The 27,865-nt window shown below is 35.8% G+C and overlaps 2 protein-coding genes across 2 annotated transcripts; both read left to right on the forward strand.

Annotated features, from left to right (window-relative positions):
• The first annotated feature begins 2,605 nt into the window (after positions 1-2,605).
• Positions 2,606-13,582, forward strand: LOC107082959. Its single transcript, XM_015371862.1, has 3 exons — positions 2,606-2,793; positions 10,319-10,845; positions 12,380-13,582. The coding sequence occupies exons 2-3, from the start codon at positions 10,325-10,327 to the stop codon at positions 12,537-12,539; spliced, it is 681 nt and encodes a 226-aa protein (XP_015227348.1). The 5' UTR covers positions 2,606-2,793; positions 10,319-10,324; the 3' UTR covers positions 12,540-13,582.
• Positions 13,583-15,214: 1,632 nt separating this feature from the next.
• LOC107082852 (neuronal acetylcholine receptor subunit alpha-2-like) lies at positions 15,215-27,648 on the forward strand. Its single transcript, XM_015371738.1, has 6 exons — positions 15,215-15,662; positions 21,608-21,759; positions 22,716-22,760; positions 22,874-22,983; positions 24,320-25,493; positions 26,735-27,648. The coding sequence occupies exons 1-6, from the start codon at positions 15,596-15,598 to the stop codon at positions 26,858-26,860; spliced, it is 1,674 nt and encodes a 557-aa protein (XP_015227224.1). The 5' UTR covers positions 15,215-15,595; the 3' UTR covers positions 26,861-27,648.
• Positions 27,649-27,865: the final 217 nt, after the last annotated feature.

The following is a 27,865-nucleotide window of genomic DNA, read 5'->3' on the forward strand; positions in this document are numbered from 1 at the left end:
AAGGAGATACTTTTTTATTCTGATAATCTTTTTATTTCTAATTGTACTTCAGTCATCAGAAGAGAACCGTTCACTGCATTTATCATAGCTACTTGCATATGCTTTTAAAGATTTTGTAATACTCAAAAGCTTCATGTCATTTCAGCTTGAGCATGTGTTTTATGCTGCAATTTCACTAGCAGCCATTTATTGGTGCTAGTTATTTAAGGTCACCTTCTTGTGTAAGTGTTTTATAAGCCAGAGTGCCATACTGTCAAAAATTCACATGGCACCTCCAGCCGAAGATTTATTAATTACAACACAGAATGCAACATGTTATGAATTATAGTGCTCAATATTATCACAGCACCCTGCCTGTTAGTCACAAAGCTTTGCAATCTGTGTAGTTAGACGGAAACATAATAGGCAAAGCAGCCTGGTTCTGGGCACTGAGGAAAGCCTAAACTGAGTTTGGGTCCCTGAGCGGATTTGCAGAGTTTATCAGCCCAAGCACACTGTGTGCACCCTGCTACTGTATATATAAGAGGGTTGGAAGAGTACTAAGTCCTTGCCTTGGTCAATAACAGCCCTAAGGGTGCACATGGTACAAGTCATTTAAAAGATGCTCAAATATTCTCATGGTCAATAAATCCACAGCTGAAACTTGATTTATATTTTATTTACTAAACCTTCCAGTAAATAACTTTAATTTGAAACCCAAATTCGTCACATACCTGAATCATGGGAAAGAGCTCATTGTGAAAGTGATTCAGGATTAAAAGCAAAACAAATCTTAAAATCATTGTACTTGGATCCGAGATTGGCTCTTATAATGACTAATTGGTTTGAATATCAGATGAATAACACTGATCAAGCATTTCGATCCTGTAAATTCTTTCCTTTAAACAGTTCAACTTTCTTCCTTAAGAGTCATCTTTATTTTATAAACTGTATAATTGTCTGTGCTGTCATATACTTTGAACAGCTTTTTCCAAAAGCGCAATTTAAGGTTTTGCAAATCCATTTCTTAAATGTATCAAACGTTTTAAGGAGTTTAGAGTAATTCAAACTTAATATTTTGCATTGAGGATAAATACCTGCTTACATATGTTCTGGGAGAATCTTCTTGGATCCTTTACATAATGATTGCTAGTCTGATGTTTCATCTACAAATCTGATTTTATAGAGTAAGCTAAGCTACTGTATAAGGATATCATCTCTACATAGATAACTTTTGAAAAGAGAAGCTGTACTGTTACAAGTTGACCAGTTTTAAAATGCCGTCATAATCATACAGTCTCTCCCGTTGTTCTCATGGTCGATGTGTATCACTTGTTGTTATACGTTATAATAAAGCTGTACCAAAATGTAGGTAATTAATGTTGGTTCTACAGGAGTTGTATTTCAGTGGTCAGGGAGGATTCATCTTTTCTGTGTTTGTAAACTAACAGCCACATTTCAGGTCATTCCAATCAGAAAAAAGCAGCAGTGATAGGAGTTTCTTTAAGAAGAAATGGGTCAAGAAAACAATCAAATAAGGAAATTTTATTATATAGGGGCAGCAAAAACACTTTAAACAATTCCCTAGCTGCTAATCTATACTAATGCTAATCTATCTATAATTTTTAGCAGGAACCTATGGGCATGTTTTTAAGGAGCCCCTTCTTTTGGGTGGAGATTTATGTAAAACTAATTATTTTTCTACAATGAAAGGTGGTCCATCCTTCTGCCCCATGAATGCCTACTTTGCACGTTTTATATCCACATCCAACTGACAGGAAATCATGTGATAGATCCAGCACTAGCTGGAAGGACTATATGAAACCCTTCGAACCTGAAAACACGGCAATGTACAGTACCAAAAAGGATAGATTTTTAAGCTCACAATCTCAGTCATATATATTCATATAACTCTAAAATAACTCTATTACAATTTTTTTGCCTGAATGGGCTCAGGTTTTTATATCACATCAGTAAAAGAAAAAAAAAAGAAACACAAACGAATCTTTGTGTGATTAATAGATTTAACAGATCAAACTTTGTGCTTCTAAAACCAGATAGCTCTCAATACTACAAAATCATGAAAATAGAACACTAAAAAAGTAAAAAAAAAACTTTGAACTTTGAAAAAGCTTCCTGGATGGGAAGCTAAACGTCTTCAAACTTGGAAACAAGGTCCAGTGGATTGTTTTTAAACAAACTGTGGTTTTTTGGACTGACTATGACCTGGATTATTGAGAATATTCACCAACATCACCAAATACATAAGGAATGCATAGGCTCACATAAAATTTACACGTATTTCAGGGTAATAAACCTCCCTGTAGCCAAGAATTAAACTTTTCTTCTTTCGTATATGCCTACATGAATCCATTTTTTTTAAACTTATTTTCAGAAATCTTCTTAAAAAAGAAATGATATAGATATCTAAGCTTTTTCTGTACTATGCAGCCACATGCTAACCATAATCCCCATATGTGAAGTAAATTACGTCCTTTTTCTCTCTACTTGCTTCCAGCCACTCTGTGCATTGCAGAGAAAAAAGTCCTTCAGTTTCAGTTTTCTAAAAACATTCCCATTACTTTTAAAACTCCACCCATCAGACACACAGAGGCACACAGGCAACCAGACTCTCCAGACTTACTCTAATTGCATTAGCGTGTGTCTGCACTTTTCCCTCTCTGACATGAAGGGGCGAGCTGGGTTTTTCCTTCTCTCTGCTTGTAAATGGTACCCTTAAAGTTCTGAGTGGATCCAGTTGACTAAATGAGCAGAAGTGGCAGAATCCAAGTGTAAAGATATTATCAAAGTTAGGTAAGTCTGATCATTAAATAATACTCTATTTTGTTAGTATACTAAGGCTGTTCTTACTTGTTACACAGCTAAGTTGAAGATATTGAAAGATGTTGAAAAACTCAAGTGAATACCCTTTTTTTTTGCTATATGCTAAAGTAGATATGTTGTTTTTTCTAACTAAATTTTTTTTTGTCATAATTGGAATCGTACAACTTTAAATACAAATAAAAGTGTTATCCATAATCCTCCATATCTATAGAAGACTAAAACTACTAATTTTCTCAAGTTAAAAAGTAAAAAAAAAGAATTATAAAGAAATTTTGTCCCATATAGGTGTAAAACTAAGAGAAACTATAAGAAAGTTCCTTGAGACTGTACTTCAACTTAAAGAGTTTTGGTATTCTGAGCTGTGACTAAAATGTGGGGTACTCATACTCGCAGTCATCAACTCTTGCTTATCTTTGACCGGGTTGATGGGGCAGCAGTCTCGGCAGACACTCCCAGATTTCACTCTCCCCAGACACCTCCTCTTGGGGGGAAGCTCGAGGATTTCTAGGGCCAGACAAGAGACATGGTCCCTCCAGGGTCCCCCTTGGTTGCCACCTTGGACCTCCTCTTGATGGGCCATGCCTAATAGACTTCCCGATATACGCTTCCAGGGAGCATCAAAAAAGATGTCTAAGCCAACTCAGCGGAATCCTCTCGATGTGGAGGAGAAGTGGCTCTACTCCGAGCTCCTCACCCTATCTCTAAGGGAGACCACCCTGTGGAGAAAACTCATTTCAGCTGGTTGTATCTGGATCTTATTCTTTTGATCACAATCCAGATCTTGTGACTGTAGTTGAGGCTAGGAACGTAGACCGACCAATAAGTCGAAAGCTTCGCCTTTTGGCTCAACTCTCTCTTCACAACAATAGACTGGCTGCAGTGTCCGCATTGTCGGGGACACTGCAGCCAGTTCTTCCCTCATTAAGAGGAGGACCCAATACTTAGAATCGTCAATGTGAGGCAATGCATCTCCTCTGATCTGAAGCAGACAAGTTACCTTTTCCCAAATGAAGAACCATGGACTCGACATGGAGGAGCTGATCTTCCTTCCTACCAATTTGGACTGGACTGCGACCATGTCATGAATGAAAGTCACACGTATACAAAGTTCATCTATGTTTATGTTTAGATTGTACTTTAATCTGAAAAGGCTGTAATCAGGTAAAATATTCTGTTTTAATACTTTGACATATAATCTATGAATAAAACAATGTTAAGGGAGCCCATCTCTTACAACGTCTGAGCTACATGATGAAGGGTAAGACATACGTACGTGCCTAATTGTTGGTTTATCAGATCCCATTCCCTCTGTTAGAGAGGAGACACAAAAAAACATGTAGGGAAACCACTAGAAGCATGAGGTTATCCAAACTTGATGTTTGTTAAGACAAATAGGATGTTTTCAAAGTTTCTGTATGTGGAAATGCAGATAAATACATTTGGAAATATAAACTTTATCTTGACCAGACTAGGAACCATATAAGGTTTAACTTTACTTATTTTTTCCTTTTAGTTATCTTTTACTCAATATTACTTTCATTTAATTGTATTCAGTTGATTTGTGTTAGCCAGAAAAAGAGCATCAACTCTTACCTAACTTTCTTACCAGAGACATCGTTGTCATGGTGCTACTGAAGTTAATGTGTTTTGACAGCTGTAAAATACACCTGGTCGGGCTTTGACAGGGAGGTCTGAATGGCAGCCATCCAACAAACACTCAGATTAGCTCCTAAACTCACAGCAAAGGAGTAGGATGTGTGCAGGCAAGAGCATCTGATTTAACACAGCTAATGTTAGAAGTTAAATCAAGTTTCACTAAAACATTTCTGCATATTAGATAAGAATTTCATACTCAGGCCTAAAAACCAGAAAAAAAACTTTCCTATATTATGTGGCAGTAGGTAGACATTTACAAACACTTTCTAAGAAGAACCCTGATAATCATCCCTTGCTTTCTTGGATTACATTAAATTGTTCTAAATTCTTCCTCTTTTTCGTTAAATATACCTAACTGCCACTAACTGCTCTCATGTGTGACATTATGTAAAAAATTTATAAAGATAAATCAAGATATCAGGAAGAGAATCACAGACCTTCATAAAGCTGGTTTATCTCGGATACACTTTTTAGATCCCTTAAGTTGACAAATGAATCTATTCAAACAGCAATAAAATTGATATGATTGTTGAGGCATCATGCTGATCAAGAAAGAGACTGGTTCTGTATCCCAGAGATACACAGTCAAGATCATCCCAAATACTTAAAGGAGACCTTGTGAAAAAGTTTTTTGGACCTGATTGCAGAGTAAACAGTGTCCTTAACTGAAAAGCCACTCTGCTAGAAGAAACCAAAGGAGAACATTTGTGAAAAAGTCAAAGATCTTATTTAACTTTTTTTTCTAAACATGTCTTGCTGTTTTTTTAAACTAAAATGTAAGTGTATGGCCCCGATGACTATTGTTATATTCAGATTTCTACAAATCTGAAAACTCCATTCCAACTATGAAGTTAGTAAGTGGAGGTATAATAATTGTGAGGGTGTTTTGTTGGAGGAGATACTGCTGCAATTCAGAAAACACACAGACTTACGCAAGATTTCAAGAAATGCTTCTTCCAGATGAACAATGACCTTGAACTTAACCTTAACTGATTTTCAAATAGTCTAAGAGAACCCAGTCAGCTCTTGGAACGGGCCATCACAAAGCCCTGAACTGACTCCCCAAAGATGATTTAAAGCAGAACTGAAATGTGTGCAAACAAGTTGACCAATAAAGCAACACTCAGTAACATCAGTTCTGTCAGGATGAACAAGTGATGGTGCATCCTCAAAAGCATGTAGATGAATACTCAAAACATTCCACATAAATCATACAGTTTCACACAAGTCATATAGTCCAATAGACAATTAGAGTAACTTCACTATAAAAAGTTTTTAAAACTGTCTTAAAATTTCTCTAATTATATTGACTTAAGGAAATAACTTAGCTATAATAACTTAAGAAAATTTGAACAAACTTATATAGTAGAAGTTGGTGAGTATAAAAATGTCGTGTATCTTTTTACATTGTGTTTGTAAAGTTTTGGTTTTAATTGCACAAATCACTTCAAACCAAATATATTTTGAGAATTATTCCCTTGACCGGACTTGCATATCCTTCTTTTTAAAGATTACAACAAAGAGCAAACTGCGGCAAATTGATGGCTTTCTTTTTGTTTAAACACTTCTGCTATTTTGGGCAGAGTGTAAAGTCAGCCCATAAAAGTCACTTCACTGTGACGGATCCTTTGAAGTGGAGTCAGGAAAATTTTCACTACACGCTCTACAGAGTCCAACAAAAACATAATTTGTACCAAGCTGCCTGAATCTTAACTTTCCAGGCAATTTTAAGAAACAAAGACAAAAGCTGCTGCAAGTCTGTGATGCACTGAGGAGTGAATCTGGCTCTGGTTAGCAAGAGTTTAGCGGGGAAAAAAAAAAAAAAAAAAGACAGTCAGTGTACTGTAATTGTTTTTTCTTTTTGTTTAATAGACAGATTAAATTTTCATCTGACTACCGTTGGTCATTAAGCCAATGTTGTAGCTTTGAGTCAACACTCATTTGTTAAACTAGAGCTGAAACAAGCGTAGACAAAGTTTTGAGCAACAAAATGTTTTAGAATTGCCCCAATTAGGGGACATCAAATGCTACTGACTTAAGGCAGGCTTCACATTGAATTTATCAACAAACAAGCTTTTTTCCTCTGTTTATAGTTGACTAATAAGCTTTTACAATTAAAATAATAGGCCTGTTCCGTCTGAATAAGATAATTGCAAAAACAGATTTAATGCATGCTGTCATTGAGACTTGGAATACATCTGGAACATTCATTGAATATCCTTTTATTTTAAATGTAAATTTATTCTAATGGCAAAAGTTGCATAAGCCTCACTGTAACCTTTTAAATACTCTTGACAAAACCACAGCAACCATTTTTTAAGTTATTCTCTGGGTTGTTTTATGGTGCAATTATACTGTTAGTGTCAGCAGATTTGGTATTAGCACTATGAACATGATACCGATAAGAAAGAAAAAAAATACCCATTCTTTTCTCTTGGTCTTAAAGAGTTGAACAACTGTTAAGCTAAAACCAAATGTGCTCTGACAGCAGAAAGATGTCTGTGGTGGCTCCCCCTCTAAGGTCTGGTGGAGGCTTTCAGATAGTTTCCATTTCTAGATGGAAATGTAATAAGCTAAGAGAGCCACATAGGTTCACCGGAAACCGTAATCGTTTATTGTTTTATTTTATCAGATGGTTCCCTTTTTTTCCCCAGTGTATGTTCTGTAAAAAAAAATCCCAAGATGTCGAGACAGATCCTTAGAAAACCACCAGAGACAACAGGACCTATGCTGCAAAGAGGCCTTTCAGCTTTACAACCTTGGCACGACAATAGCCACCACATAGTCTAGCCACACAATGTGAAAAGCTCATTGCTTCACAACCACAGCTACGTCAGCAGAATTTTGTGCAATATATTTTTATATAGTAACAATATAAAGCCGCAGAATTTAAACAATTTTCTATTTGAAAACAAAAACACAGATATATAATAACTAATTCATGTTTTTTTTTTTGTGGAAAAAAAAAAAACATTCTGAGGAATGTAAAATGCATTTGCTATGTTATACACCTTAAATGGGCTGTATACTACAGGGCCACTTTTAGCAATTCTTTTTTAGCAGGTCTTAGGGTTGATTCCCGGCCAAGGGTCACTTTGCGAGGAGTTTGTATTTCCCTCCATGCATGCATGGAGTCTATCCAGGTATTCAAGCAGTCCAAAAACATGGCCATGAGATTAATGGTCTCTTTAAATTGGCCTGAGCTGTGAGTATGTGAGTATGGCTAGTTGTCCTGCATTTCTCTGTGGTTCCCCTGTGATGGGTTGGCAATGTGTCCAGAGGGACTCTGCCTTTGACCTAGTGGCCACTTTAGATAGGAACCAGACTAGCTGTAAGCCTGCAAGGATAAACAGATATTGATAATTTGAGACTTTATGTGACAGACCAACCTAAAATAGTGCAAGACTGTGAAGTGGAGCGGGGGAAAAAAAAAACACTATTTGCACAAATGTGTATTTAGTCCTCTGGAACACGCACAGTTTAAACCTTTGCTGCTCTTACCGCTGTTCAACAACTTTCCACAAGCAAAGACTGGAATGTTTTCCATTTGCTCTTTGTTGAAAAGCAATTCTTCTGTGTATTCAGATCAATTGGAGAGCTCCTCAAGTAATCATTTTTTTAAAAGTCGTGCTGCTTCAAATTAGATTTAAAGCAGGACTTTAACTGAGCCATTCTAATACATGACTGTGCTTTGATGTAAACCACCAGCACCATGTTGTACTGTGGAAATTGTGTGCCTAATGTTTCTAAATGTCTACTTAACTTTGTGCATGCCCTCCATGGGGTGTTCCTTGGTCTTCATGATGCTGTTTGCTCACTAATATTTCTATTAACCTCTGAGACCTTCCTAGAAGAGTTGGATTTAAACCAAAATAAAAATTATACACAGAGTCCATTTTACTTAGGATTTCTCTAGAGAGGTGGAATGTATTCCAAACAGGTTAGCATTTTATCTGAGGGCAGCAGAAAAAAAAAAACAAAACAGGATGGTGATACTTCCACACCGATTGATACCAAACAGTTAACTTAACATGCATGTACCTGGAGAGAACCTTGGCTGGGATTTTAAACCAGGTCCTTTTTGTCACATGGTAACAGTGCTAACAAATAATTTTTTCATCTAATCATATTTCTATTTTTTTTATTTTTTTGCAAAAGAAAACTGTGTTCATTACTTCAACATTGTGGCCCATTTTGCTTTTATAAATTACCCCCAGGTAAAACTTGAAGGTGGACAAACTAATATATAAGTGAAAAACTTACAATAAACTCTTTTAAATATATTATATCTAAGATCCAGAATGATAAAAAGCAAGTGCAGGAGATATTTGAAAATCTGATTGGTAAATAGTATAGATTTACTGTAACTATAAAGCAAGCTTTCAAATGGAGTGTTTCCAATGATACCATGAATATGAATATGAATATGGTGAGCTAGCAGAAACCTATATATGTAAAACACTAATGCAGTATTCGGCAAGATAATCCATATTGCATGTATATCGTATAATCTTGATGTGGAGTTTCCATAAAGTTTAACCAAAATAGTTGGTTGATAATTTGCATATAGAAGAATAAAATCCTTGCTAAAGTATTCAGCATAATACTCAGAGAGGCACATTTTTTCAGCCATCTGCATGTTGGAGAAAAGTAGCAGAGGATTTTACTTATGTGGAAACTTATATGAAAAGGTTTAATGCTTCTGGAAATGTCTCAGTGTTATTTAGGGGTTTTGAACACTTCTATTGGTCTACTATATTTTAAAGTAAAATGATTTGGCCATTTGGAGAGTGTTTGAATACTAAAAGCAGATCTGAAAACAGAAATATGGATAAAATTTCTGCTTATTAATCATATGAAAAGTGTAAAAACCTTAAAAGACACAGCTCAGCCATGTGAATATGAATCTTTTAACCCCACTGCCACTACCTCTGATTCAGCAACATCAGCAATAGTGGCTGCATCAAAGCTAGTGATTGTGGAGAAATTGTCCACCCAACATTATATTTCCAAAAAAAACTTCAGCCCTAAATAACTGCAGTCTTATTTACTATTTCATCTACTGATCATATTCTGCATGTATGCCTTCTAGGCATACTGGATGTTAAGCAGGTCAGATAGGCCCCCTTTTGAAACTTGCACAATAAAGTTAAGATAGCATACAGTACATCTTTTTGCATACATCTTTTTGTAATGTCCACTCTTCATATAGCACCTTAATATTTGGATTACACGTGATTTAAAAAGTCATGCATACAAAACAAAATAAAGCAGGTGAATAATGTGAGTCAGTAAATAAAAAATTTAAGTATGAGGGGCTTGGATCAAATTAATGATATACACTGAATGTAATTAAACAGGTACCGCCATTAGCAGGTGGCGTCACATTCAGAAAATCATGGTACCTCTTAGGGGGTCGAGAGTTATCTCATGTAGCCTCTTGAGTCCCGCTGACATGCTTGGACCTTTTCTTTTCACATTAGTGCGTAGCGCTTTACATAGGAGATACAGATATATATATATAACAGAGACAGAGGCTAGCTAGGAATCGCTTGGTTCTCAGGACCTCTGGACCTCTCAGTTCAAGCCACACCAACACGGACTGCCACTCTGGGTCCCGAGCAAAGACCCTTAACCCCCACACTGCTCTCTGACCGCCACACAATGGCAGCTCACTGTTCCCCAAAGGGATTGGTTAAATGCAAAGAGTTCATTTCATTGCTCTGTACTTGTGACAGTGTAACGACAATAAAATGCTGGAAAAAAATAATAAATATCAAGCCAAGAAATATTTCTTCTTTTGACAAAATGTAACAGTCGTTCATCTTTATTTCTTCAGGTTACCATGTGGCAGTTTTGGACGATGCTCCTCTTGGCCTTGATGTCCCGAGTAACCACGGTGTTCTGCCAAAGTGGAGACAGTGACTGGGGTTCAGGCTTTGACATCTACCCTCCCTTAATGGCCACCAATAACACGTTGAAGGCCTTTGATGATGAGCCTGAAAATGTCAAAAACAGCTATCTATTAGCCTCGCCATCATCGCCCCCCTTATTCCACTTTGAGCCCCAACCAGATGACTGCTCAGTCCACTTCAGCACGAATGGAGCAGTTTCAGCTCGAAGGCTGAAGGCATTTGAAGAAGAGCTGGACTTTCTACGGGCCATCCAACATAGAAACAAGGTGGTGATGGAGAACTTGGAGCAGTTTGTGGGTTCAGAGCTGGGGGATCAGAAATATGAAGATGTGATTAAAGAAAATGTCATTAGCGTTCAGGAAGAGCATAAGGGCTGCAATGAAGATTTGGAGAAAGCTGAAGAAGAATTGAAAAATCAGCTGAAGGGAGATGGCTTTGCCGTGATGCAGAAGTGAGTACTGTAAAAAGTTAATGACTAACAATAGATATAGGATGATAAATGTAGCTTCTTATTAACATGACTGCTTTGGTATCTATGTTGTTCAGTCTAGTATGTCATTTGGAAAGATATTTATGAGGAACACAGAATTACGGTCTGTTGTGGCTGTGAGCATTGGGCCAAGATTAGCAGTGTCCATTAGTGTCTAAAAGATATTTTTTAGTCTTAGTCTGTAAAACACAAGTTGGTTAAATATTCATTAGCAGTTTTTAACACAAATACACTTTCTGTGCTCATTAAGAAGATTATAGCAGGATTCTGGCTTAATATTTGACCACCCCTTATAGGAGTCGGTTGAGTTAATTGGTTCTGCCCAATAGTCAGCTTCTTAGCTTTATCCACCAGTTTGGTTAACAATGGAACTTTACAAAGTCATTGCAGAAAATCACGGGCCTGTTTTTTTTTTCTTTTTTTTTTTTTTTAAAGTTTTGAGTATGATATTTAAAAAAAAAAAGAAAAAAAGTTATCATTTGATGTCTTGGATTTTAAGGTCCTCCTATGTTTTTCATTAATTATCAATCACAGCAAAACTTTTCAGACTTATCACCTTGTGAGACAGCCTTAATAACATTCTTTAGCTCTTAAAAAAACATTTTGATAAACTAATGGCAGTATGTATTTGATTTTGTTTGACCCAAGATGATTTTTGACCCCCGAAAAATTTAAGAAAAATAATTTAAACTAATGCATCTTCCTCTGACCATGTTAAAAACTATTATATTATGTTGTACAGCTATTCCACCACAGAAAAAGGGCAGTTTAAATTACCCATTAGGTCCTAAATTAATAAATCATATCTAGCCAGTAAACCTTTTTTGTTGCAAAGAGAAGACATTAATAAATCACTTTTTAAAAAATGAAATATTCTTACCTTGTTTGCAAGAAAACATATCTTATGTAAAAATCAACATGATATTTTCATCTTGTGGTTAGTGAGTCCTATATGTATTTCTCTCTAAACAGAAATATATTCTGTATGATCAGACAAGTAACGCTAAACAATTTGAGCTAACCATTTGTCTGACAAATAACATAATAATGCCCACCTGGTCATCAACTATGCATACCAAGAGCAGATTCGGCAAAAAGTTTTCTGTCCAATGTGTTGAAACGTCTTGTTATCTTAAACCTGAAAAATATCCTGTGAAGGGACCTAAATAGAGCTGACTATTAGCATTGTTCTACAAACCTCAATGTGATTAAGCAAGGAGAGCGTGCTTAACATTTATGTAATAATTGAAGAGCTTAGTTGTTTGAAACACAGGTTGATGAGTAATGACTGGCAATGTCTTGAAATTGCAAAGAATCAGAACTTCCATGAACAAGACCTTTTTATCATACTTTCTTCAGTATGATGGTCTGTCTTTACCATCACAAAACACTTTTCATACAATATTTTACTCCTGATAAATGTATGTAGGTCAAAATTATTTCTTTCACTTGTTTCACCTGTTTTTTGTTTTGTTTTTTCTGTATTTTGGAGCAGAGTAAGAGAAGAGTCTGTGGTCTTTGAAGAGATGCTTCGTGCTGCAGCAGACATTGCCAGCAGGTTGGAGAGGTCATCAAAAGCACTCCATGCTTCATTTACTCAGCAGCAGAAGACGTTATCAGAATCCACCACTAGGAAAAGGATGAAATCAATTTGAAAATTAAATAATTACACAAACTGTTTTGTTTCCAGAATGACAGACATTTTTGTGTGTGTATGTTTTTGTGACTGAGATGCAGCAATATGTCTTCTGAACCTTTAACAGACTCATGTTAGTAAAGGAAATGTATTGCTAAAGAAAGTGATAAAAGCTAAAAGAAAGGGGAGGTTTTAGAAGTTGTCTTTTCAAGGAAAAACATAAAGTCAAATCTTGTTGAATATTATCTTAAACTCAGGTTTTCTTTGAGAGGTAAATGGCAACAGTGTGTGGTGTGAGATTGAGCCAAGTCTAATATTTATGTATAAAAAAAAAACAGTATGAAAGTGAACGACTCCATCTGGTTCCAGGGTAAGAACTGAGTTCATGAAACATAAAGAATAAGATATTTGTTAACCTAGACTGTTTTATTTTTCAGCAGTTATAAAGAAGATCTTGTTACATACTGATAACTCAGCTAATACCTTGCCAAATAAAATTTACCAGCAACAAATTGAACTCCCACCAATTTAGGTGATTTGTGCTAGAAATACCACTGACGTCTAATGGACTAATCACCTGACCAGAGTGTACCCCACCTCTCACTCACTCACTGACCACTGGAGATACCAGCTCCAAACATCTCCACCCCACCCTGAGACCAAGCAAAGAGAAGCTGGACAATGAATGAATGGATAAAAGCTCTACATCCTGATGCTTGTTTTAAGATGCAGGTTATCTTTATTACAATGATATAATGAGAAATATATTAAAGTGTATATAAATGCATAGGGTTTAGTTGTAAGGGTGTTTATTCTATAAAATACATGTGATAATCTAAAACCTTTTTTCAAATTTTTCCTCAGATATGTGACATTATCTCTGTCTCTAGTCTCTCTCTTCAGTGAAAAACAAAATGCTATTTGCTATCTATCAGAACTCAAAACTTTGGATGTATTGAAGAAGACATTGTAAAGACTACATCACATTTGCATACCAGTGAAACATTTTAAGACCACAAATATGGGTACTTTATGTTTTTAATCAAAAAATACATACCCATCTGCTTTATTTTGTTTAATGAATTTTAGAAAGTGTTGCATACATTTGTGGAAGAATTCTTTAATATCAGATGAATCCAATATAAAATTATTTTAACTGCACAATACAAAGGAGAATACTAATATCATCCATGACACACTGTCTCCAAGGTGACAGCATGGTGGTGGCACCATTATGCTACGGTAAGGGGATGTTTTCCTTGAATGGCTTAAGAATTGCATTAATCCTAAATGAACAGAGATATGATATTTTGTTTATTAAAATGGTGTCAAATAAATCTCATTGGGGATCTACGTATAAAAGACCACTGAAAGGTCCTGCTTCAAGGCTGTACATACATTTTTAAATTGCTCATATAAAACATTGGAGTGAGTGGCTAAGTTTTGCCAAAATCTGAAAAAAAAATATAGAGGTATTAGATATTACTCAGACAAGGTACAGCCTGCTCATTTGTTGTTGATTTGATTAGGGGAAATCAAATCAAATATTAGAATAAGGCCTCCATTCTCAAAATTCTATGAAAGTTCACCTTCTATATTTATTTAAAAAAAACACAACATGGAGGAGATAATGTAAAAACTGTTGTTATCCTTGGTTTTCTCGGATCTGGATAAGAACATTTTCAAGAAAGGAGCACTTATAGGGGGTTTCTCAGACATTGTGTGTTGGTATTAACACTATATATAATGTTTGTTCAGATAAACCATCTTTGTTGATTTATTTTTCTTGTACCTATATTATGCAGTTTTTGTGTTTCTCCAAACATTTGAAGGACTAAATCGTCTCCAAAGATATTAATTTACTTAGTCTGCCCTCTAGCTGCCTTCACTAGAAATATTGTTAAACAAACTCAGCTTCTTAAAGTTAAGGAAGGCTTATTAAAAGGGGAAAATATGTGGCATAAAGCTATAAGTGAACATTTTCTAGTGTTTTGGATTCAAAAGTGATTTTTCAGTCTACTTTATTGTAAAATTGTGTAGCAAAAATACTGTGTCAGAAAGAGAGAGATAACACTAACGAACAAATTTATTAATACCTATAATAATGACAATGATAACAATGATAACTTGCACTTATAATCACATGACATATGTAGTTCTAAGTGCTATAAACAAAAGCTAAAAAACAATAATGAAAAACAAAAAAAGTTAAATAAATGAATCATTTAGCCAGTAAAAGCTTCTTCTGCACCCCTGGTCTGACAGAGACTATTCCAGTGAGAAGAAACTGTGAGGTCTGCTTAAAAAAAAAGAAGAAAAAACAAACATTGTCTACCTCCAACAGGTCGTCATAACAGCCACATGACCCAAAATATTTCAAAGATAGTCATAATTAAATGAAACGTGATAGTCCTTCATACAGAGGGAGAAGAAAGCTTGTTAATAACCTCCCTTTTGCATAATTCTTATGCTTATTAAGTGATCTTATTTCGTTTGAATGCTTTTATTTGTTCTATTAGTCTCTGCTTTGTACAGAGCTTGGGAATGTATGTGTTTAAACTACAGAGAGAGAGAGAAAGAAAGAATGAGAAGGAGAATAAAGGAGGAGGGATCTTGCTGTGCGCGATGTCCTGCCAAATAAAAGCGCACATTCCCTGCTGGTTGGACCCACCTCTGTCCACATCAACAATTCTCAGTCATTATAGCTTAGAAAGAAGAACGTCGGAAGCGTGCGTAAAATGCGCATCAGTTTGGATTGGCACCGGCGCAAACATGGATATTTTTTCCACGTTTCCTTATGATTAACTTTCTAAAATTGCAGGTTTAATCTGGAAAAGCAACACAACACTTCAGATGTGACCGAAGGTACATCAACTCAACCTTAGAGACAATGCAGTAGTTGGTGCTTTCCAACTCTCTCCTCTCCCTCTAGCAGCAGTTGTGCAGTTTTCTTGATATGCATCCCAGCTGTGAAGATGACACATGTGTCTCCCACGGAGCGGACTGTGACGGGCGAGACATTCTCCGCTCTCCTCTGTGATCAGGACGGACTTTTCTTTTCCAAAAGAGCGCAAAATGATTTCCATCCACCTGTTCCTGAGAGGGACGGTCATTTTCTGGACGCTGCTTCTGGGTCATTCAGGTGAGCGCTGCTTTCTTTTCACGTTGTAACTTTAAATGGGAATTTAGAAGACATCAGCCTGTAAATAAAAACTTAGTTTAAGGTACCAAAACCTGTGAATTACGATGATTTTATTTTTTCCCCCAAATAACATTCCTCCACAGTTCTACTGTAGGTTTGCCCTAAAACCAATCAAATCACTGATTCTGCACTAAAGACTTTTGCCAGTTCAATAAACACCACTAAACATAAAATTATTTTTTAGGTACATATTTTATAGTGTACCTATTTTCTAAAATTTCATGAAACTTGTGTCGCCATATGTTCATTTTACCAAATGTTCTACATGAACGCCTTTTTATATCATTTTATTTTTGATATTTTGTTACATACATAAAATTATGTATCTATTAAATAAATTGTACATATATTTTGCAAGAGTAAGTAGCATCAAGGATGTTCTGATATAGATTTTTCTCCCCTAATATTCAAGTAGAAGAGGCTAAATCCAAATCTTTAGTTTTTACTGCAGACTGGAAAAGAACATATTTATAATTACAAATATTTTAGTTGACCATGAAGTAGTTCCAAGCTCTCCTCTGAGAAAGTCTGTGTGTATTTATCATGTTATTTTCCTTAAGGATGATCTTACTGTAATTAGCTATTGGAGTAGATAGTGTCCTTGCACAGTTGCATTGTGCTTTATTTATTTCAACAGGTTGAGGTGTCAATTTGGCCAACATATTGTCCTCTTTGTTTTTTTTTGTTTTTATTTCCTCTGATGAAATCTGTACTCTGGCATAGTTGATTTAAAGCTAAAGACTGCAAACCAAAACTTGGGAGACATTCTTGACAGCAACAGCTAATCTGATTTAAAGGTTAGATGGCATGTTTGTTCAGTTAACAGACACTGAAAAAAGAAAAAATTAACAAAGCATAAAGATATCAATAAAGCCACTCCTCCACTGGCTGGCGAATGAAGGATGATGGATGGATGGATGGTATTTTTTGTCTTTTTAAGTTAAGTATTGAGGCCAGGAAGGACTAGAGCATACATAACTGTATATACTACCTATACAATTGTACGTTTTGTGTAAAAAATTTTTATACAATTTTCCATTGATTGTAATGTAAAGTGGGACCAAATTCTTTCTGTAGATATTTGGAAAAATCCCAATAAACATAGCAATAGATTTGTGAAGATTTTCAGAAAATATTTAACCTAAACTAAATATATGTATGTGCGCAGCAGAAAACTTGTACCAGTTAGCAACAGTCAGGTAAAAAAAAAAAAAAATCAGGAATTCATGTATTGAAATACTTTGTAAGATATTTCTTGAAATTCATCTATAAAGTGTGATTGACATTAGAGCAAGCAAACACTCTTTCTCATAACAATTAAAACTGCTCTACGTATATCAATTACTGGTATATACATTTTCACAAGAATGCACTTTGCAAAGACCAAGCATTTGCAAAAGCTTACTCAAGAAAGGCTAGAAAAGAAAAAAAACATTATAAAAGTTTGCATCTCTATCCTTTTTTTATTTAGCTTTTTACTGCTTCAAAATCTACATGATCTGGTTTTGGTTCATTTGCCACCAAGTTTAAGTAAGGATTTTTTTACTTTAAGCCTTACTGTTTTCTTTCCCTGATGCAAGTGCATGTTGTTCCTTTGCTAACTTTTTACTATGAGCACTTGACAGCCCAATTTTACCAAGAGCGCCTCTGGCTGAGGAAGCTGCTGACTCGATTCTCCAAACCAGTCAGTGTTTTATAGACCTGGCCAAGAGGCCTGGCTGGCATCCAGCCTTCTGAACCCAGTTTGTTGGATTCAGAAGGTGTCATCTCATTTCAAGACTCCACTGCCAGGAGGTTCTTTGATCTATGGTGCCCAGGATCCTTTATGTTTAGCCCCTCCTTTGGTCTCTCTCAGAAGCACTGACAAATGTACGCACTTCACCAGGTCAGTCAAGAGACCTGATAAGAAGGCTCAGCTGGGATCTTCTTGGTCAGATTAGAATTAACAAACAAAGGCAACGGATGCGCCCACAGTAGTTTAAAACCCTTTACATGATTTATGATACTTTAAAACACCTCCTTGACCATTATCTTTATTTTGGAAGAGCATTTTGTTTAAATGTCAGTAGTTTTATGCAGCATTTAAAGTTTCCACTGGGTTTTCCTGCACGGACAACTTGGTTAAATTATATGGCAGTAACTGATTTTATCATCATGTTTTTTTATTGAATTTCTTATAGAAGCACTTTTGTTATTTTCCTAATATATACGGGCAACTTGGCGTTTCTTGTAATTACATTGACATTCATTTATGCCATCAAAATATGAACATTACAAAGGTAATAAGGTCTTGTCCTGGATTCCAATAACACATTTCAAAAATGATCTTTAAATTTGTGAAAATGGCTTAAAATAAGTGTATTTACCCTTAATTTGAGTAGGTAAATAAGAAAATCTTGCAGCTGAAAGAGCATTTTTATCCTTAAAATCAGATTATTTGATATTATGCTCTTGAACTGGGAGACTGCATTTTTTCCCTTGTTTTAAATGTAAATTTTCTTATTCCATTTGCAAAGTATCTTACTTATCTGCTCAGTTCAATAAAAAATTCACTTATTTTAAGAAAAACTGACTTACTTAGATTTCTGTTTTTTGCCGTGTACTCTTTGCTTGAAATTTAGATGTTTAAAGTCTTTCACTGAATGCCCTATACAGGGTTAAGAGCCACTTGATTTTTCTAAGGATATTTTAATCCCTTCAAACATTATGCACTTATAATTACTTCAAAAATGAGATCTGCTGTTTTATGTGATAGATGTTACAGAAAAACACTAGATATGGCATAATGAAAAATCCTTCATTGAAAGATAATTAGTTGTCCTACAGTGATCTGAGCATTTCTATTTAGTAACCACGGCGACCCCATCCCTCACAGGTCAGTAATGTGTAGCACCAGCTTTTGTAGTAGTAAGAGCTATAAATCTTTTGGAGTTTGTTTGTTTTCATCTAAAGGCTAAAACTGCTCTTATTTGCAATCTGTTTCTAGAGATTCAGATTTTGTATAGGACATCTACAGTATGAACATCTATTTTCAGGTTTGTCCACAGATTACAAATTAAATTCAGGTATACATATGTCAGGGCCAGTCCAACATATGATCATACTTTGTAAAGCATCCCATGTCATACAAGGCTGTGATGATAAAGCTGGAACCAGACAACACAAGTAGATTTTCATGTTGTTTATCATTGTTTATTTAAGGAAAGGACCTCTACAAAAGTGCATGAACTGACAAGGAACAGCAGACAACTGGAACGCAGGGGAACTATCAGGACGAAAACAGGCGAGGGGAAGCAGTCAGTGATGAATGGACATAGATAAACAGGGAATCTGGCGGGGGGACGAGGAAACTGACAGGCATTTAACCACTGGGAGAGTTAATGACTGGCATGAGAACAAGAGGTGACAATCAGGGCAATGTTGTGAAGTTAAAGACGTAAGTCAGGTAAACAGAAGGAAGGTGACTTTATAAACACAAAAAACACAAGGGAAGCTGAAAAAGACACAAAATTAACTACTACTCCACACAAATTTATGAAATGGTACAGTAAGAAGCCATTAAAGGTAAAGGGAAAACACATTACCTGCAGATCATGTTATCCTGATGTGGCTGTGACTGGATATTTTGGGTCATTATCCTGACAGGAGGTAAATCTCTGGTTCAGGTAAAAGTTTTTTGCAGTCTAACTGGTTTCTTCTAGAATTACTCTGTGTTTAAATTAATAGATTTTCCTATCAGCTTTGACAGTGTTCCTTTTCCTCAGCTGAGCAAAAACATCTAAACAGCTTTACACTGCCCCAACCTTGTTCCAGCATGGTGGTGTGTTCACAGTCATATGTGCTGTTAGTATTTTTCCTTAACATGTAACACTTTAGCATATTGGCCGAAACGCTCGATTTTGGGTTTTCTCTGCCCCAAATCACTGACTTTGACGTGTTTCTTTTCTTCCCTTACATAGCTTGTTCAAAGCTGCAAATTTAGTTCTTGTAAATTTCTTTATCCAATAGGCTTTCTTCTTGCTCTGTTAAGAGATAGTATGTATCTTTGCAGCTCCCTCAGATTTTTGTTGAACTTCTTGGTTGCATTTTTGTCTCTACTCTCTTTCCATGTTTGGATGATGGAGCAGATCTTTGAGAGATGTTCGAAGACCAAAAGCCTTGTTTATTTAGATAACCCTAATTTAAAGGTGTAGTGGAGGATTTTTGAGAATTTTTGAAAATACCCTTATTCTCCACTTAAAATAAAAGTGAGGGAATGCTGTGAGGGAATGCCTATTAAACTTGTGCGAGAGGATGCACAGGTACATTTCTCCTCGTTTTACAAGCAGTGATGCTAAATGGATTTCTCCAAAATAGCATGCCAAACTTTACCTGTTGAGTAGAAACTTTGCAACCAAGGCATCAGTGGGAAGCCCAAACTGTGCTGTCAGTGTACGCCATCATGTGAAAGAATCTCCCAAAAACACTCTGGTCTTGCTTCTTTCTTCTAAAAGCTTTCAAAGAACTGCTGTGAGAAAGGCGAGCTTCAACAACTGGCTTAAACCATAGCTCAACGCACATATACACCTGAAAGTGCAAATATGCAGAAACATGTCGCCAGAATGATTGACAATTTGGAATAACACCACCCGGAAAAAGAACACCCTCCACTATACCTTTAAAGCTTATTTTGTCTTTCATTTTTAAACTGTATGCATAAACTGTCTAATATGTTATCTGGTCCTTCTAATGCTGTTTTTTCTCTAATATAACTAACCTCTGTGGCTACCACACAAAAAAGTGGATTTAAACCCAACTTGAACTTTGTAATTGTGGACTCTGATCTACTTATTAGATGACCTCTGAAGGTAGAGTTTATTTAGCAGCATTAAATTGAAGGGATCTAAATAAAAATGTTTTATTTAGCTTGTAGATTGTTATTTGTAAAATATGCTTTTCTTTCAGGTTCTCAAATATAAACTGTTTTGTGTTTTGTCTCATTAAAATCCCAATGAAATACATGAATATTTGTGGCTGAAATGTGGCAAAAAAAATGATTTTAAGGCACCGTATAGACAGGCTTTTATAATATTATCCAATGCCTAAGCCTTAAAAAAAAAAAAAAAAACCTATCAAACTTCATGCTTTTCTACAGTTACTCAGCTTATAGTAGTAAATTGATGTAAAAAAAGATGTAAATTTGTCAGGAACTCAAATTAAGAATATAATCCACTGTGAGAAGCAGCAGATATAGATAAATATCAACTTTTTTTGTTAATATAGAGCATTCACCTTCTTTTCTACATTTCAGCATGTGAAAGTTGGAAAAATAGATCTGTTAAGATGTTAAAAACAAAAGAGGGAAAAAAGTCAATAGCACAGCAGAAGGACTTCTTAGATGTTTAATGTTTACTTCTGTAATGAAACACCCCCATTTTCCCAGCTCTGGCACTTTCTTCACCAAGACCAAAAATAATGCCTAAGATTAACAAGTGGTTGTTGAATAGAAGAGAAAGCAATGAGGAAAGAATGCCATTACGATTCATTTGTCCACTATTGAATGCTTGTCTGCACTGAGATGGACTGGTGACCTGTCCAGGGTGTACCCCACCTCTCGCCCGTAGACAGCTGGAGATAGGCCCCAGCACCCCTCTTGACCCCAGCAGGGATGAAGCGTGACAGAAAATGGTTGGATGGATGCTTGTCCATTTAATTGGAATGTTTGTGTTAATGAAAAATTAATAAGGAATAAGTGCAAATACAGACTAAGTGCATTGATATACATAGCAGTTAAGGATTGTATTTAATTTAGAAACTATAATAGAACAATATCATGATTATTATATTCTTATGAACTTATGAACAAAAAACATTTTAGGCAACTAAAGTTATCTTATTTTCCACAGTTTTTGGTCATGTCAAGACCCACTCTCATGCAGAAGATGAGCTCTTTAAGACGCTGTTCTCTGGTTACAACAAGTGGTCAAGACCTGTGCCAAATATCTCTGATGTGGTCATTGTCAAGTTTGGACTGTCCATTGCGCAGCTAATTGATGTGGTAAGTTTAAACTATGTATTATATGAAAAAATTGTGTTAATAATTGTTACAAAATGATTAAAACTATCTTGTTGTTTTAATGGAAAATACTTTCCCCAAAAATGCCTAATAGATAAGTACCAATCAAAAGATTAAAGGATCTCCATATTTAAAAATAATGCAGGATGTAATGGGGGAAGTACTGAACTATATTTGATCAATTTTTAGAACTGTAGGTGCTGCTTTTAAATCTAATGATAAGTAATTGCAGTCACAATTAAAAGAAAGCGCATATTAGTTTTATATTTCTAATGTAGAAATGAACCTAAACCTGAAAAAAGTAGTTTGTTCAAGAAGTACATGCAAAAAATCCTGGATCTGTATCAAATATGAAGATCTATACAATTGAATGTTCTTTCTTTTTACTGTATGGCGTCTGTGTAAATGCTCTATGAGGAGCTTTACTTCATAGAGACGCATATGAAATACTCCTCATACTCATGTTCTGCATGTTAAATGTGCAAATAGAGTATCACTGGCCCCCAGTATATTACACACATCAGTGCTAGTAGCCAATCACAGGCAGGTTGCTTTGTCGGGTCGGTAATCTTTTCAAAGTGTCAAAAGTTGACATGCGTGCACAGAAACAGGGAGTGGAAATCAAACCACACATGATCAGAGAAGAAACAAGCACTCGTGTGTGATGTAATTAAGGCCCCATGGTACTCTATTTGTGCATGTAACATGTAGCAGAAAGAGTTAATGAGCGTCTGTATGAAGTAAACTGCTCACAGGAGTATTTATCGTGGACTTTTGGCAGAATACTGACTCCATACTATGGCAGTTTGTTCTGACTTACAGAGATGCTGTCCAATGAACAATCTAGCATGTCTAGCTCGGCAATGCTTCAAGCTTATACTGATATTTTAAACTACTCTCAACCCATCTTTTCTTTATTCTATTTTTTTGCTTTTTAGGATGAAAAGAATCAAATGATGACTACTAATGTGTGGCTAAAACAGGTTACAACTTTTTAATCTGTCATTCTTTCTAAGAACTGTATCAACCTTCTATACCAAATTTATAGTGAAATAAAAATTCAAAGATCACATAATTTTCTGCTTGTCCCTCCCAGGAGTGGAATGACTACAAACTTCGCTGGAGGCCATCAGACTATGACAACGTAACATCGATCCGAGTTCCATCAGAGCTCATATGGGTACCAGATATAGTCCTTTATAACAAGTAAGTCTAAGCTCCCTTTCCATTCTCATTTTCCCATGAGAACTTTTTGTTTTGGATGGATTTGTTTTTATTATATACCCATAACCATAAACAGGTATGTTAAATATGTGTTGTTAAGGCTTACTGGATTATTAATTAATATAAGAACATAAATTCTTGTTAAATGCAAATACGAATTTAATAATTTGAGTAAATGGGTTTTTATACAGCCCTATTTACTATTACTTTTGATAAAATACTGTGAATACTAAATACTACTGTAAGGCACATGCATTTTAGATTTATGTTTGTAAAAGTCTTAAGAAATTTGTAGCATTTTCCTTTCACTTCAAATTTGAGAAGATTTTGGACTGGTCTACTATATCAAATCCAAATTAATGGTTACAATTTTAAGGGGTGTGATCTCGGATTCTAGTTTTATCAAAACCGACTCCATAATATTTATATTTAAGCTACATCTAATTACAGACTCAGTGTTTAACCAGATACCAATATTTAAAATTATTTATTTTTCTTGCAGCTCTATGTATATAAGGTGACTTAGCTTCCACTTTCTATTGTTCTGTAATAACATCTTTTCTAAATCGCATTAGCTATTATTTTTGTCTTTGTTTAAACAATAACCTTAAACATCCAAGTATCTTATCTATTTCACTTTGTATTTACCTTTGTTTTATTTACATTTTATAATTAACTGTAATCACATATATAGAATAATATTACATTTTAATGTTTTCTTTTAAATGGTTGATATTGCTATTCAAATACCATTTGTAGAAATCAAAACACCTATGAAACAGCTTGTTTTATTTATTTTCAAAAACTCCCTTTCAAAACTAATCTGTTTGAAGGTTTTTGATACGTGCATAGTGCCATCTAGTGGTGTAGTAAGTTGAATACTATTCGGATATTATGCTATTTGAAGAGCTTATTTCTTAATATGTTGAAGTTTATTCATTTTAAAATGAGGGCAGCTTTCATAAGTGAACTATTTTCAAATAAAATCCTACCTTTAATTTCCATTCCCTGCCCCTAAAGTTATTTCTCTGAGATTAAAATCAAGCAGGTTGGTGATGCGAGTTCCGCTCCATTGAATCAGTTTAATCAGTCTGTGAAAATTAAAGTGGTGAAACTGATTAAATGATAGCATCTCCTCAACATAAGCTCTTATAACTATTAGAATAGTACATAGGTTTTAAAATAAGAAGCATTTTCATGACATTTCCCAGGATAAAATAGATTTCTATTACCGGTAATAATGTCTTTTTCCTCAAATTTGCTTCCCTCCTTTGTATTAAAATGTTGCATTTGCTTTGTAATATTTTTTTTCCTCTAGTGCTGATGGGGAGTTTGCTGTGACCCATATGACCAAAGCTCACCTCTTCCACACCGGTAAAGTGCGTTGGGTCCCGCCTGCTATTTACAAAAGCTCCTGCAGTATCGACGTTACCTTCTTCCCCTTTGATCAGCAGAACTGTAAAATGAAATTTGGCTCCTGGACCTACGACAAAGCCAAGATCGACCTGGAGCGGATAGAAAACACTGTGGATCTTAACAACTACTGGGAGAGTGGTGAATGGGCAATCATCAATGCTGTGGGAACATACAACACAAAGAAATATGACTGCTGCCATGAGATCTACCCAGACATCACTTACTTCTTCATCATTCGAAGACTTCCCTTATTTTATACCATCAACCTCATCATTCCCTGCTTATTGATCTCCTGTCTCACTGTTTTAGTCTTCTACTTGCCCTCTGACTGTGGGGAGAAGATCACTCTATGTATCTCAGTCCTTTTATCCCTTACTGTGTTTCTCCTGCTCATAACAGAGATAATACCCTCAACATCTCTCGTTATCCCTCTCATCGGCGAGTACCTCCTCTTCACCATGATTTTTGTCACCCTGTCAATTGTCATCACTGTATTTGTGCTTAATGTGCACCATCGCTCACCCAGCACTCACAAGATGCCCCGCTGGGTTCACTCCGTGTTTCTGGACCTGATCCCACGCTGGTTGTTCATGCGCAGGCCAGCGCCTGACGGTCGGCGCCGCAGGCTGCTGCTGCTCCAACAGGAAATAGCAGCAGAACGGCGACAAATTCAAATAGCGGGGTACGAATCGAGCCACTGCATTAGCACCTCATACACCTGGATGAGAGAAGGAAGCCTGAAAAAGCTGAAAAACCCAGAGCGAAGCAGTTATGAGGATTTAGAGCTTGGAACACTGACATCATATTTCTCTTTCCGCCCCCCGTCTCCAAGACCTCCAGAGTCCAGTCCTCCAATGCAACAGAAAAAAAGCCAGAACTGCCAAGACTTGCAAGATGGTGTTGCAGGATTAACCAGACAGCCAACAGCAGCCAGGCTCAACTCAACCCAGAAACCCTCTAAAGGGGACAGTTCGGTGTCAGAGTCACCTTTCATACTTTCTCCAAGCGTAATGCGTGCTTTACAAGGGGTCCACTACATTGCAGACCACCTGAGAGCTGAAGATATAGACTTTAGTGTAAGTATTGCTTCTCATATCTACCACAATGCTACAATTTCATCTCATCTTAAAGTAGCAGTCAATTAAGATAAAAATAATAAAGTTTATGGTAATTATACAACACCTCTTTTGAAACTAAGAAAATTCGCCATTTTAGATTATAAAGGTAGCATGTTGCACTCAGAAACTGTATGGTTGTATGAGTCAAAGGATTTTTACCTTGACCATCCAGAACATTGTTCATATTTTAGTCACTACCTAATTCTATACCAAGATGGTACCTGGTAGCACCTGTGAAGAGGTGGAGCTAGAAGGGGTTCCGTCGGATGTGTGTGTTTGAGGGGTTCACCCCAAAACAGAGAGCGGCAGCAGTGATACTCTTAGGCAGAAGGTTCTAACTAGCCTGATTCTTCAGCTGCTACTATATTAACAATAAACTGATAACATAATTACAATATTTTAAAAATTCACACAAAAATATTAAGGTAAAATAGGACAAACAGAATTCATGATAGATAGATAGATAGATAGATAGATAGATAGATAGATAGATAGATAGATAGATAGATAGATAGATAGATAGATAGATAGATANGACAGACAGACAGACAGACAGACAGACAGACAGACAGACAGACAGATAGATAGATAGATAGATAGATAGATAGATAGATAGATAGATAGATAGAGCCTTAGACAAATTAAAGAATTCTTTTTTGGTGCATTTTGTGGTCTACAAACTATGCATCAATACAGAAGATATTTTTAGGAGTAGACTGAGATCTTTCTAAAAAGACAAGCAACTAGCAAATGTTTCTACAGATTTAAAAAACATTTAAAAAAGAAAGATTTTGATAACTCAGGAAAGGATAAAAATAAGATTCTTACCACGCCAACTTAAATAGCCATTTCGAAAACAATGACAAAGCAGGGTTATAAACTCCATTTTGTGCCTGATTTTATATGTGGATAAAGGGATTTTAAAACTACAAATGAGAGCAAAGACCAGCAATTTCAGAGTTTTTTCCTGAGAGGATTGATACTGTCCGTGTACCATAAATCTCTGCATTAAGAGAATAGTGAGAAACAGTCTCTGAACTGACACGTTCAAGAAACTATTACTCTACCTAAAGGCAGTTAAAAGGCCAGTTTACAAACAAGATAGATTTACCTGATAAAATGTGTCTATTCAGTAAGCTGCATTTTTCTCTTTTATTGATTTTTTTCTTCCCTCCCACTGTTTCTCTTTTATTCCACAGGTGAAAGAGGACTGGAAGTACGTTGCCATGGTTATTGATCGGATCTTCCTGTGGATGTTCATTATTGTGTGCCTGCTTGGAACAATAGGCCTCTTCCTACCCCCATGGTTAGCTGGTATGATTTAGCTTTTTGTGAGAAAGTTTGAAAAGAAGGAGAAAAAAAAATTACAGCGCAAATCCGATTACAATTTTTACTAGATAGTACAACTTTTATGAGCTCAGAATTCCCCTTGCTTTACTAAGAATGTTAAGACGACCAACTTCTTTTTCAGTTTTCCCTCTGTTATTTTTAATATTTGTAGTTCTATTGGCAGCTATGGGATCTAACATGCAGTTTTTCAGATTTATTGAGTGATTATTGTGAAAATTTGACACTGCGGTTTAATGGACTTCACTGCAGCAGACTAAATATCAAAATGCTAACAATATGCTCTAATAAAAATGGATGCTGAATTAAATCAGTATTGAGATGTACCTAAAAATAAACATGTGAACCTTTGTGTTTGTAAAACATCAAATTCTGTAACAGACAATAATCTTTGACCTGAATCAGTTAAGCTAATTACATTCAAGGTATCATTACTGTTATGAGACATTGGATGTGTCCGCCCTAACTCCTAAATCCCTTAATCACTATATAGAGCGGCGACTATATAGTGAACTCAAATAACCGTTCGGACAGATGATCCTTATTTTTGGCTCCCCATTGGTCACCCAACTCTGCCTCCCCGCATGGTACCTGCACCATCTTTGTTATTTGTACCTGACAGCGGGCCGCTATGACAGCAAATCCCATGATGCTTTGCAAGGAGAGCTCCCCTTGCAAAACATTCCAGGACCATGGATGATCATTACTTTTCAAAGTGCATTGTGAGAAATTTCGAGTCCACTACTTTTTCATCCTCTAGACATTCAGACAGTCATCTAAAATGGTGTAACAACTATATAGTGCCCTATATAGTGGTTACACCATTTTAGGGCAGACATTCGGACACAGCCATTGGGTCTGGTTTTCATGTTTTATGTTTAGCTTTTTTTTCCTGGTTTTATTTTTTATTTCCTTGTTTGCTTCTGTCCATTATTTTTTAATTTTCACCATCTTCCTTTAGCTCTTCCAGTCCACACAGATGT

This window comes from Cyprinodon variegatus, unplaced genomic scaffold, assembly GCF_000732505.1.
Source record: "Cyprinodon variegatus isolate N-32 unplaced genomic scaffold, C_variegatus-1.0 Scaffold4, whole genome shotgun sequence".
Lineage (NCBI taxonomy): Eukaryota > Metazoa > Chordata > Actinopteri > Cyprinodontiformes > Cyprinodontidae > Cyprinodon > Cyprinodon variegatus.